The 13,343-nt window shown below is 38.2% G+C and overlaps 1 protein-coding gene across 2 annotated transcripts in view; it reads right to left on the reverse strand.

Annotated features, from left to right (window-relative positions):
- Positions 1-5,953: 5,953 nt before the first annotated feature.
- SERPINE2 (serpin family E member 2) overlaps positions 5,954-13,343 on the reverse strand; it is an 81,104-nt gene continuing 73,714 nt past the window's right edge. For both annotated transcript variants that reach the window (XM_069104534.1, XM_069104535.1), the window contains exons 7-9: positions 11,817-11,903; positions 8,197-8,280; positions 5,954-6,714 (exon numbers count right to left, since the gene is read on the reverse strand). In XM_069104534.1, coding sequence (XP_068960635.1) covers positions 6,677-6,714; positions 8,197-8,280; positions 11,817-11,903 — 209 coding nt within the window. In that variant the 3' untranslated portion in view covers positions 5,954-6,676. The remainder of the gene's footprint in view (positions 6,715-8,196; positions 8,281-11,816; positions 11,904-13,343) is intronic.

The following is a 13,343-nucleotide window of genomic DNA, read 5'->3' on the forward strand; positions in this document are numbered from 1 at the left end:
TTTGAAGTTGCTTTTTATTTTTTTAAATAGTATTTTATGTTTTCTTCAATTACATGTAAAGATAACTTTTAGCATTCATTTTTACAAGATTTTGAGTTCCAAATTTTTCTCCCTTACTCCCTCCTTTTCCTCCCATCTTCCTAAAATGGTAAGCAATTTGATATAGATTATATATGTGCAATCATGTAAAACATTTCCATGTTAGTCACAGTTGTGAAAGAAGAAACAGACTAAAAGTAAAAAAAACAAAAAAGTAAAGTGAAAAAAGAATGCTTTAGTCTGTATTCTGAATCTTTATCTGGATGTGGATAGCATGAAATTGTTTTTTAAAGAAGCATTTTAGTAAAATTCAAAACCTGGAAAGGAAGTAGCCTAATAACTTCTTTGTAAACTTGAAAAAAAATAGCATGAAAAAGCTTGAAATTTCCAACCAGTTCTTGGATCATCCAGCTGTTAACTTTGCCTAGACTGAATCCTGCTATGAGTTTTAAAATGCAAACAGAAGAAAAGGAGCAATTGATCTATTCCATAGAACTAATAGAAATCAATGAGAGAAATCATACAGGTCCTCCGCTGGGGAGAAAAAGAAAAAAAAATTGTTTACTTGGGTCAGTTTCAGAATTGTAAAGAGGAAAATTAGATGCCATCAAGGATTTGTTAAGTAATTTGTGAAAAATATAAAGCCAGTAAGCTGAGTTCAAGCTAGAACTAGGACAAAAGGATATTAGACACTTTTCTTTGAGATTGTAACTGATTACTGTAAACTATTTTCTAATTCTTTAAATATCATTCTATCATTCCATGAAAAGAAGAAACTAGCTCCAAATTAAACTTTTCGTATCTAAAAATTAAAATGTAAAAACTTTATGTAAGACAGCAAATCACTATTACATAGTTGGATATCTTGTCACAACAAGCTGTCCTGAGAATTTAAGCATTAAGCTTATTTTTATTTCACAAAGAGTGAACTAAGAAGTATGACTTTTCCAGATAAAAGGAATGGATCACTTAACCTGGACGTTTTATGACCGTCGTTTTGACCGTGACCACCAGATGGCGCTGTGGCCATTTCCTTTTACATGAAGGTGTTAAAATTTTTAATCTTGTGAAAGAAAAGCTAATCTTTCAAAGCAACAATTAAGTTATTTACATTAAGGATAAACCCACTGTAGTTGAGAAAAGGTAGAGTTTGGCTCTGTAACCAGATTTCTCCTTCAGTTGTAAGCTCTCATCTCTTCTACCCCTAAGCCCAACCAAAAAGCTAACCATGCTTTCTAGTCTTCTCTTCCTTCTGGATGCTTAGTGACAGCTATGAACCTGCAATTGCTGCTTTAAAACAAACCCCCCAAATCTAAATCTTTAGTGAGCTAGACATCATCTACCAAAGAAAGTCTAACACCTTGGCCTGGCATTTAAGAACATGCCAGTTGGTCAGAAACCTGCACTTCCAGCTTTACCTCCTTAATTCCCTTTAACAAGCTTAGCTTCTAGGCAAACTAGGCAAAGGTAATCTGTTCCCCCAAAACATCCTTTTTTCCCCTCTTTTTGCATACACTTTTCTCCCCCTGGTAAGCCTCCCACATTCTCATTGAAGTCTGCCTATTGCTCATCTCATGCCTGGCACGTTACCCTTCTTTCATGTGATCTTATTTTACAGATGAGGAAACAGGGAGATAGGTTATGTGACTCATCCATGGTTACACAGCTAGTCAGTCATCTGAGGCAAGATTTGAACTCAGGTCTTCACTAGCTGCTAGAGAATTTCTGCTGAAAAGAAAACCCATTATTTCCAAAGGCAGCCCATTCAACCTTCAGATAACTATTTTGGGTCTTTATTTTTTTATTTGCTTCCAGTGTTTGTGCATTCACATAGACTAGGTGGGTAGGTATAGATCTAAATAGAGTCTAGGACCAAGTCTTCAACTTATTCTAATTTAGATAGATTCCTGTATTTTGCCTACATTGCTTCCAACATCTTAGGCTCTGAAGTTACCACACTTTTCCTGGAAGGCTTGTTAGCATGTTCAGTAAGGAAGTTTATTGTAAAGCCTCACATAGTCAGCTTAATATGCTTCAGAGGAAATTACAGTAACATTTCAAATTCTGTTTTACCCTGTGCCATATTTTTGACCAAGCCAGTGTTGAACATAGTAAAAACGAAAAACACTGATGAATCATTTGTTAGAATAAAGTAGAATTTTGTGCCTAATTTTTTTAAAAAATCACTTAGTTTGGATGATTTGGCAAATGGAATCAGCTGCTGCCAGTTAATCTGTCCTTATATGGCCAGTGATGCTATAAATAGGTGACCTCTGATGTTTTCCCAACTCTAAATTCTGTGTGATCCTTAGAGGTGTGAAATCCATAGTTATGGTCAACCTGATGTTGGCCTCTAGTTGCAACCCCTTCCAGTAAACTTATTGCTGGAAAAAAGTTGCAAGATGGGCTAATTTTTGTTTTCAGCACTTAGAGTATTAAAAAACAATGTGATGAAAGTGATCAAAAGTTTGAAGAAAATGGTGGTAAAAGTCATCTGTGGGTGAAAGAAACAAACCCAGGTGTTACTGATATTAGCACCTTCTAGCCTGAATAGGATGTATATAACAAGATAGGGCATTACCACTTCTTTGTTATAACACTTCCTGTTTCACTAAACCAGGCCTCTACATTTTTGGGGGGCTGCTCAAAATCCTTTGGTAGGCCATTAAAAACAACTCTACCATATCTTAATTGTATCTCTTATCAAATGGCTAGCAATAGCAATGGCATTGGGCATTCTGAGACCAGGGTCATTTTAGGGGTGCTCATATACCTTGTGAGGAGATAAATGTATTAAATGACATAGACATTGAGATTTAAATGCAAGCCTCTGTACCAGAAAGCTGCCTCATCCAGGACATGGCCACAGAAGTCCTACTAGCCTAAACAGACCTCCCCTATTTTTCTAGAAGTTCTTTCCAGTTGGTCTCAGGAGGTGGAGAGGACTATGTAAGAATAGAGTGGAAACCAAGGATGAAAACAAATCTGTGTGCCTCTTTCAATTCCCCATTTCTCTTCTGCAGCACTTAGAACTACTAAGCTAATACTGCTCAGGTTTTTCATGTTCAGAACAGAAAATTATAGGGAGTACAAAGGGCCACTCCCTTGTGTCCTTTTGAAAAGCTCTCATGAATGATTTTTCAGGTGGCTTGTTTCCAATTGCCTTCCAAGGACAATGACTTTTGTAGGTCATCAACACCATACAGCTTTACAATTATTTGGGTCAACACCTCCTCTCTAACATTTTTCAATGCATTGTGTTCACTCTCAATGTGGAGATGAGTGGGTCTACCTGTCATTGTCCTTCCCACTACCACCGTTACTCTTGAAAATTGCCTGTCTTCCCTTCAAACTCAGCTTGACATCTAATCTGTGTGAGAAACCATTTGCTTTGTATGTTTAATTGCATGTACAAGCCCATATGCACACAAGTGCAGGTAAACATGCACACTGTCAATGCCACTATTCCCCAGTAGACTGTGGTTTTTCTTGTCTTCAAACCTTTTGAATTTATTCAGTTTTTCTGAATGCAACTCCCCATCTGAAAGCCCCTGCTTTAAACTCTTTTGACAGTAGGAACTATTTTATTTATTCTATTTGTATCTGTGTCTAGCAGTGCCTGGCACATACATAGTAGGTATTTAATTAATATTCATTCATTGATTGAGCATGGTCTAGGTTTCCCATTGCATTTTGAAAATTTCTGGGACACAGGATGTGTGGGGTTGAAATGCCTGAGGGTATTACTGTAAACTGAGGAAAAAAGTCACACATGGACTTCAACTGAAGGACTCTTTAAAAGGAGAGGCCAGTTTAGTAGATAGTTCCTGGGTGATTTTCTTGCTTTCTGGTCCTTCTGGAGTTCCAACTGGCAAGGTTGATGTGGTCTGGCTGTGTGGCTCTGGATTAGGACTAGAAGCCTGAAGAGAGGTGATTTGACTTCAAATCAAGCAGTCTTTTCAATATTTTAAGCTGTTCAAATCCCACAAGCCTCAGAAACAAGTTCAGTTGTATTAATGAGAACAAATCACAACATAGTTGTCCTAGTAAAACTTTATTAATTTAGACCAGTTGGAAGGGAAGCCTGTTCAAGTTATAGTGGAACAATCATCAGGAGTGGGGACACTTGGGTTCTCTTCTCTGTAGAAGTTATACCTTTATATGTGTGTGTGTGTGTGTGTATATATATATATATATGTATATGTATGTATATATAATCTATATACACACACACACATATAAGATATATGTATATATATATATATATATGTATATATATAGCTATATAACCTTCAGTCTCAACTCCATCTATAAAATGAGGAGGTTGGATTGTGGTCTCTAAAGTTTCTTTGCAACAGCAACATTGTGCAGTGATTAACTATGAAACACATAGTTCTTCTCAGCAATACAATGATCCAAGGCAATTCCAAAAGACTCGTGATGGAAAATGCTAACCACATCTGGAGAAAACTATGGAGTCTAACTGCAGATTGAAGAATGCTATTTTCACTTTTTCTTTGTTTTTTCTTTCTCGTGGTTTTTCCCTTTTGTTCTGATTCTTCTTTCACAGCATGATTAATGTAGAAATATATTTAACATGATTGTACATGTATAACCAAATCAGATTGATTGCTGTCTTGGGGAGGGAGACAGATTTTGAACTCCCAAATTTTACGAAAACAAACTGTAAACTATCTTTACATGTAATTGGAAAAAAATACTATTAAGGAAAAAAGGAATTATATTCTACATTAAAAAAAGTTTCTCTGCTAAATTCTGTGATGATTCTATAATGATCTAATTGGGCCTCAGTTTCCTCATTTGTAGAAGGAGGGAAGGGGAGACCGTATGCTTCCTATGGTTCTTTCCTTCCAGTTCTATGTCTTGTTACTAAATTCATTTCTAGGTGTAGTCAAAAGATAAGGGAAACTAGGTGTGTGTCTTATAGACACAAGTAATTTAATAAACTGCTGAGAACTGCATGTAATTACCACACTTTTGCATGTAAACAGCTGGTGGAAGAAGCCTTGGAGCCAACTCTTCAGTCTTCCTTCTTAAGTAAGCATTCCTCTGGCTCCCACTCTTTGCTTAGCCAACGGTATTTTAAAATAACTGATGTCAAGCTGTAAACTTCCACTCAGTCAGCACACTGGCATTATCACAAGTTGTAAATGAGCTCAGTCCCAAGTCGGACGTTTTCTTGTACACATTGAAAGGTGACAAATAGAACATGGGGACTGAAGAGGCGGGAGGAAAAGTCCAGGAGAAAAATCATATTTATAAATTGTGGTGAGAAACCTTTAAAAGGATTCTGAATGTATTGGGCATAGTCAGGATTTCAAGAAATCCCTTAATCAAAGTGGAAAGGAATTTGTGGTAAAATTAACCTTAAGTAAATTGTTTATAAATTTACCTTAGAAAACTAGGATCTCAGAGAACATGGAAAGAGTTTTGGCATAAAAAGAAAAAAAAAACCCTCCCCCCCAGCTTCCCTCAAGTTACTAAAGTCAAAGTCATAACCTCTTCTTTTGGTACTTGCTACAGAAGAGTGTCTTCCCAAACAGACCTCTCTTGGGGTTGGGGTGGGGGTGCAGAAGAGATTAGAATGGGTCACCTTTCAGGCTACTCCTCTGCAATCCTAGAGGAACAAAGAAGCATTGAAGGACTGAATTAAGTTTTTAGCTGTCAGGTTTAGAGGAAAAAGGAGATGAAAGATCTGGAGGTGTTGGGTTTTTTTGTTGTTTTGCTAAGGGCAGACATGCAGAAAGAAAAGTTTGCTGTCAGATCAAAGTATCACTGCTCTGTGGTCCTAAAAAAAAATCTTTTATCTTATTTTCAAATGCTAGAAAAAAAAAGTACGAAGGATTTTTTTCCAGGGGGGAGGGAGGAGAGAGAGGGGAGGGGTGAAGGAGCATTTTTTCCCACTGTTTACAAACACTTTATTGTTTCCTTTGTACAAAATACAAAAATGCAAGTCCAGGAAAAAGCCCAGCCCAGCACAGAAGAGCAAACCTTGTCTAGCAAAGACACCACTGGTTCATTAGAGTTTATTTTAGTGAATACATGCATTATAGGAAACAAAAACAAAACGCACAAAAGGCTGAGACTTGAGTTACTTCTATCCCCCAAATGCTTACTGTCAAGTCTTTGAGGGGCAAAGAAGAGAATTCCATAGAAAAAAAGTCAACACTAGAACAACATTTTTAGTCACACTGGTTAAGCTGCTTCTCCCAAAGCCACGGCTTCAAAAAAAAATTTTTTTTTAAATCCTGAAACTGACAGTAAATACTCAAGAGGTTTGTTAGCCTAGGTAACCATTCAGTAGTCTGAAGAATCTTTTCGACATTTTGAAGTCTTAAGCCTTTCTATTCACTCCTTGCAATGCTCCAACCATCCCTGTCTTTCTCCCCCTAGGAAACTTAGCCCAGAACAGCATTGCTTCTATGGTGGAGGCTCTATTAAAAAAAAAAAAATACCCAGCCAAATTTCCTAAGACCTAGTTTTGGAACAGAGTCAGAGTAATGTACAAAAATATTCAACAGAACTATTAAAGATGTAGTCATCAAGGAGTCTTTCCTTCACAGCAAAGGAGTCTTTGCCTCTCAGAAAAACTGCATTTTTTTTTTTTGCATATTCTTTAGGGTTTATTTATTTGTCCCACGAATAAAATGGCACCTAGAGGAGTAAAATGAAAAAATAAAAGTTGTCACATAGAGTTCACTCCTTATGCATTCATTTGTTAATTTGGTTTTTTTTGTTTGTTTGTTTTTTTGATACTAGGTATCCCTGTCTAGCCCAGATGTGAAGTACAGGGACCTCTGGGGCTACATCAAGCCACAGAGGCATGGAGATGACCATGGGTTCTCAAAGTCTATGCTACTAGAACAAAAGCTTTTATAGGTCCTCATGGGCTGCATGCAAAAATCCAATTCAGGGCTGGCAACTGTCAGCTGAGGACCTGCTTTTTATCAGAGGGGTGGCTGGTCACCAGGTAACAAGGGTCTTTGGCTATAGCTACCTATGCAAATAGAAACTAAGGCATGTAGGAGTTGTGATAAAAGGGATCCAAACACTGAATTCCTCCAAACCTGGCTTTCATAAAACCTGATCATGATCTCTGATCACTGGAGCACAGAGTAGGGATTACTTCATTCTCTGTATCTGTATATACATAGTAGGACTTTTACAAATGCTTGTTGATCAACTGATCTAATCCAACCCCATCATTCTGGAGATGAGAAAACTGAAACCTAGAGAGGTTAAGTAACTTGCCAACAATTTAAGAGGCAGAAATGGTCCTCTGACTCCGAATCTGGGTGTCTTTCCACTACACACCCTTCAGAGTCACAGATAATAGCAAAGATTATAGACTGCAAAGGGATTAAGTAAAGAAGAATGACATTCAAAATGATTTAAGACAAGAGCAAAAGATAATAATGAATACACCATTTAAATTTGAATCATAAGAAAGAGGAAAACCTTTTTCTATTTCTAGGCAAGTATATCTTGTAAATACATATTTTCACTATAATAATTTTATCTCTCTGTGTGTATTAGGAATCTCTCTAAATCTCTATACCCGTGCCTCTATCTCCTTACTCTCTTTTCAAAGAGATTTCATTTTAGTTGCTTAACTGTATTTTGGACCAATATGGCAATATATTAAAGACATGCAAGATTAAAGTCTTCAGAGCTCTACAGTCAACGAACATGTTAAGTATGGGTCAGAGTGTTGCAACATGTTCATAGGTGTTACACAAAAAAAAATGTGAAATTTCCTACTAAATTTGATCACTACCTCTAAGTCTTTGGAAAATCCAGGTGGTTTCAGTAAGTCAACCATCATGCCTTTAAAATGCTATTATACCCTAAACAATTACAAAAGAAACCCACCTACGATTCTGCCAAAATTTGAAAGGTCCCATCATTATCTGGCAGCATGCTGCCACAAATGAGCTCCTGCCAAAAGGTTTCTGAGATCTAAAAACACCACCCTGAAGATCTTCAAGGTTGATTGATATAGTATACAAAGGCTAGATAATTGCTGCCAATTACAACCCTTGGGCTGTAAGGCTTGATAGAGCTATGCTCCCCACATAATTCTTTGAATGCCAGCATTCGGTATGGGACGTGATAGAATCAGTAGTAATCACTTACCTGTAGGGTTGTGTCGAATGAAAAATATAAATGGTCTGTCTACTATAAACCAAGGTGGTGATGACCTTGCTATTAGAATGGCAGCTAAGAAAGAAAGGGAAAAAGGTATGAGAAACGAAGAGGAAAATGTCAGTAATCCAAACAAGACATAGGAGGAAAGGGGACTGGGGTGGAAATGAGTATTTCTCTAACTAGAGAACCAAGTCACACCAGACTCTTCCCCCCAACCCCTTGTCTTGTATGGTTCAGTGAGAATGATTTGACACATTGCAACACCTTCGTTAATGCCATTTCCTTTGTTTATAATGCCTCTCCATCCTCTTTTAGTCTGCCTACCTGGTAAGCATCTTCTAAGACCTTCCTCGAGCTGCCACTGCTATGAAGTCTTCTCTGACCTCTGTAGCCCACTATGACTGTTTCTTTTATATCACTCAGATGCCACTTATTTTGCATTGATGATACACAGTCTTGCAAGTAAAATTTTGTGTGTGCATATAAACCAGTCCTCCTCTAGTCTAGTCTGTAACATCATTTGAAACAAGGTGTGTGCTTTAAACTATTGTGTCTCTTCCCTTCCTGCCCTATCTTCTCCCCATCTTGCTGCTACTGTCCCTTACATATGACTGACTGATACACAGCATATTGTAATATACTAAAAACTAACTCTGCCATAATGAAGTTCTGGTGCTCTTTTAATGACCAGAAAGGAATTTCTTTTTGTTGTTGGTTTTTTTTTAAATTTAATTCTCTTTAATTATATCTTCTTAAGTACAGAGGTTATACAGTTCTATTCATTTTATAACTTCATCATATATGTACTTTACTAAAAGTCAGTAATGATTTATCCCTTGGCTCAGATTTCTTTACTTTTTTTGTACTTATTTAGTATTTAATTCTTTCCCAGTTACACATAAAAACAATTTTTACCATTTGTTTTTAAAACTTTGAGTTCCAAATTCTTTCCTTTCCTCCCTCTCCACCTCCTCCCCACCCCACTGAGAAGGCTAGCAATTCCATATAGGTTCTATGTGTGTAGTCGTGTAAAACATATACATAATAGTCATGTTGTAAAAGAAAACATAGACAAAAAAACTCAAGAAAAACAAAATGAAAAACAAACAAACAAACAAAAGTTGTTTCAATTTGTATTCCAATACCATCAGTTCTTTCTCTGGGGACAGGTAGCTTTTTTCATCCTAAATCCTTCAGAGTTGTCATGGATCGTTGTATTGCTGAGAATAGCTAAGCCATTCACAGCTGATCATCTTACAACATTACTGTTACTTTGTATTCAGTACATTTCACTTTGTATCAACCTATATAAGTCTTAAGTTTTTCTGAGAGCCTTCTGCTAATCAATTCTTATAGTGAATAGTATTCCATCATAATTACATACCACAACTTGTTCAGCCATTCCCCAACTGATGGGCATACTCTCAATTTCTAATTCTTTGCCCCCAGAAATGAGCTGTTTTAAATATTTTTGTACAGCTAGGTTCTTTTCCTTTCGTTTTTTAACCTCTCTTGGGATATAGACCTAGTAGTGGTATTGTTATGTCAAACGGCATGCATGGCAACAAGGAATTTCACCTGCAGTCTCACTGTGGTACATTTATAGTTTATCAGTGTTAGTCAAACGGCAACTTTTTTCCCCTTCCTACCCATCCGTTTGGTCCCACTTGGGGACCGTTACTCAATATCAAATATTAAGAATATTAATAAAAAATTAAGAATATAATAATGTACAAAATAAAAAAGCATGCCTCCAGCCTTTCCTAACCTTCTAAACATCCTGGACTTTTACCACCATCCTTTAAAATACAAATGAAAACAAAGTTTACTTAAGGAAACTCATCTAACCTCGATTAGGACCCTAAGTGGAAGCTTTCAGAGACCAAAATACATTAACGAAGGCTGCAGTTGTTATAAAGGTTTGTACTTTGTGATACTGCACCGTTTGGAGGAAGCACTTCAGTTAAAAAAGAATCCCAACTGCTTCTTCAGGTTCTGTAATCTTGGCTACATGTACTTCGAAGAGTAGAGATTGTTTCATTCTCTGTTTTGTGCCCTCAGTTTTTTTTTAAAAATTAATTAATTTTTAGTTTTCAACATTCATTTCCACAAGATTTTGAGTTCCAAATTTTCTTCCCATCTCTCCCTTCCCCTCACCCCCAGATGGCATGCATTCTGATTACCCCTTCCCCTAATCTGCCCTCCCTTCTATCACTCCCCCTTCCTTATCCCCTTCCCCCTTACTTTCTTTTTTTTTTTTATAAGCAATCGGGGTTAAGTAACTTGCTCAAGGTTACACGGCCAGTTATTTCTGGGTGTGGTGCTGAGTATCTGAGCCCGGATTTGATCCAGGTCATCCCGACACTGGAACCGGTGCTCTTACTCGCTGAGCCACCTGGCTGCCCCTAAGCAATTGGGGTTAAGTAACTTGCTCAAGGTTACACAGCCAGGTGTTTCTGGGTGGGTGCTAAGTGTCTGAGCCCGGGATTTGATCTCCAGGTCTTCTCAACACTGGAGCCGGTGCTCTTACTCGCTGTGCTACCTGGCCGCCCCTTCCCCCTTACTTTCTTGTAGGGCAAGATAGATTTCTATACCCCTTTGCCTGTATATCTTATTTCCCAATTTGTGCCCTCAGTTTCTAGTGGAGTATCTGGTGCACAGTAGGTGCTTAATCAATCAAATTACCAGGCAATTTGACGTGCTTGGGATACATGTATAAGAATGAAACAATTCCTATTTGCAAGGAGCTTACATTCTAATAATTAATGCTCATTGATTGACAGATGAAGAAATCAAGTGAATGATCCACTGATTTTTGCTCTTCTCCTACATTACTCAAACCATGGAGGGAAAAAGTAGATTTGGCATCACAATGAGCAAGACTGGAAAAATAACTCAAATACGTTTCTTTATGGAGAGATATGTAATATATTATGTTTCTCTATTAATAGTGATGATGATGACTAACATTTTTATTGCATTTGAAGGTTTGCAAAGTGCTTTACATGTTATTTCATTTGATCCTCACATCAATCCTGGAAAGTAAGTTGTATTATTACCATTGCCATTTTACAGATGAGCAAACTGAGGCTAGCAGAGGTCAAGAGATTGCCCAAGGTAATGCAACTATTAAGTGGATCTGAATTCAGGTCTTTCTGGTCTTTCATCTATCTAGATGATTCTCTCTGATTGTCTGTGTGCTTCAGCTTTCTGGGTTGTTAACTCTGTGTGGGCAGGGACTGTGACTTATCTCAACTTTCTCTCTTCCCTAGCACGATGCCTTGCACACAGTAAACTGTCAATAAAAGGTTGTTGAATGTATGAACTACACAGTTAGGATTTATCAGACAGATGTCAACCCTTCACTTTGCTTCAGATAGAGAGGGAAGTTACTTTGGAGAGAGAGGGAGGAATGAGTTTCTGAGAAAGAATACCTCCTACCACCTTTGGATCATGGTCTAAAAAGCATGGCCTTTCCTAGCGTCCAAAGTGAAGAAAGAACACAGGCGGAGGAGCCGAGCCTGCTTTATCTGGCCTACTGCTCATTAGCTGGATGAGGGCTATGTTCTCTGGGCAACCGCCACATGGCATCCACACTCAGGACTTACTTGTTGCTGCAGAAGCTTTGGTCCCATCTTCACTCACTTCGATTTTTGCTTTTTGCAAGATGTGAGAAACATGAAGGTTTCCTGATCCTGTTCAGGCAAAACAAAGTAAGACTGAATTTTAAGTCACACCACCACTGGTCTCTGAGGTCTGGCTAGCGTGTACAAATCCCATACAAATTATCATTTATTATTTTATTTATTATCCACATAGGTAGTGCAGTGGATAGAATGTTGGACCAGGAGTCCAGAAGAAATGAATTCAAATGCAACCTCTGACATTTACTAGCTATGGGACTCTGGGCAAGCCACTTAACCCGATATCTGCCTCAGTTTCCTCGTCTGTAAAATGGGGATAATAATACCTCCCAGGATTGTTGTGATCAAATGAGAGAATATTTGTAGAGTGCTTAGCACAGAGCCTGGTACACAGTAGACACTATATACATTGCTAGTTATTCATTAGCATTCTTTTTTTTGCTTTTTTTGGGAGGGGAAGGCAGGGCAATTGGGGTTAAGTGACTTGCCCAAGGTCACACGACTAGTTTTGTGTCAAGTGTCTGAGGCCGCATTTGAACTCAGGTCCTCCTGACTCCAGGGCCAGTGCTCTATTCACTGCACCACCTAGATGCCCTGATATTAGCGTTTTTTTTTTTTTTTTTGCCTTTTGGAGGGCAATTGGGGGTAAGTGACTTGCCCAAGGTTATATGGCTAGTTTTTTTGTGTGGGTGTTAAGTGTCTGAGGCCTGAAGTGAACTTAGGTCCTCCTGACTCTAGGGCCAGCGCTTTACTCACTGAGTCACCTAGTGTAATGAGAATGTAAATTTTAAAGATCTTCCCTGCCCCTAGGCTAAAGTGCACCTGGAGTCTGGGGTGGGAGGCTTGTTTTTCAGTAGATACTTCTTGATGGGCCAGTGAGTCAATAAGGTTGTTACATTCTCTGAGCCAGGAGAAGGCTATATAAGCCCTGATGTGTAGCTTTGTTTTGGGACTCACTTTGAGAAGTGTTCTGTGATTTGATCTGAATTCTGGGAAGCCGTTGTTGAGAGTCCCCCGGCTTTGAAAAACCCAGAATGTGGAAACCCAGATGTTGACTGGGTATGGATGTAATGGTTGGACAGTTTGGAAATCTGTCTACTTGATGTTTCTGTCTTGATAATTATGCCTGTATACTTTGAGGTTCAGGGTGCTGACCTTTTCTCCTGAACAAGGTAAACAATATATGTCTGACTGATTAAAGTAAGCTTGTTAACCCATTTTGAGTTGCTTTCCTTTAACAAAGCAGATCCAAGAACCTGTATGGGCAGCAAACCCTGAGGACGCGCTTGGGGTGCTTGCTGCTACACCTAGCCACCCCTTATTAGTATTATTCTTGAAGGTGGCAGGGGAGGTGATCTGGTTAGCCAATGACTGAAGCTTATTGTCTCAGTGTCACGGCAGATAACTTTCAGTTCTGCTGAATTATATGAAAGTTCTAAGAACTTGAAGGGACCTTAATGGTCACCTAATACAACCCCTTAGTTTCACAGA

This window comes from Petaurus breviceps, unplaced genomic scaffold (genome assembly GCF_028583685.1).
Source record: "Petaurus breviceps papuanus isolate PSGF00001 unplaced genomic scaffold, PetGlider_PUasm1.0 688, whole genome shotgun sequence".
Lineage (NCBI taxonomy): Eukaryota > Metazoa > Chordata > Mammalia > Diprotodontia > Petauridae > Petaurus > Petaurus breviceps.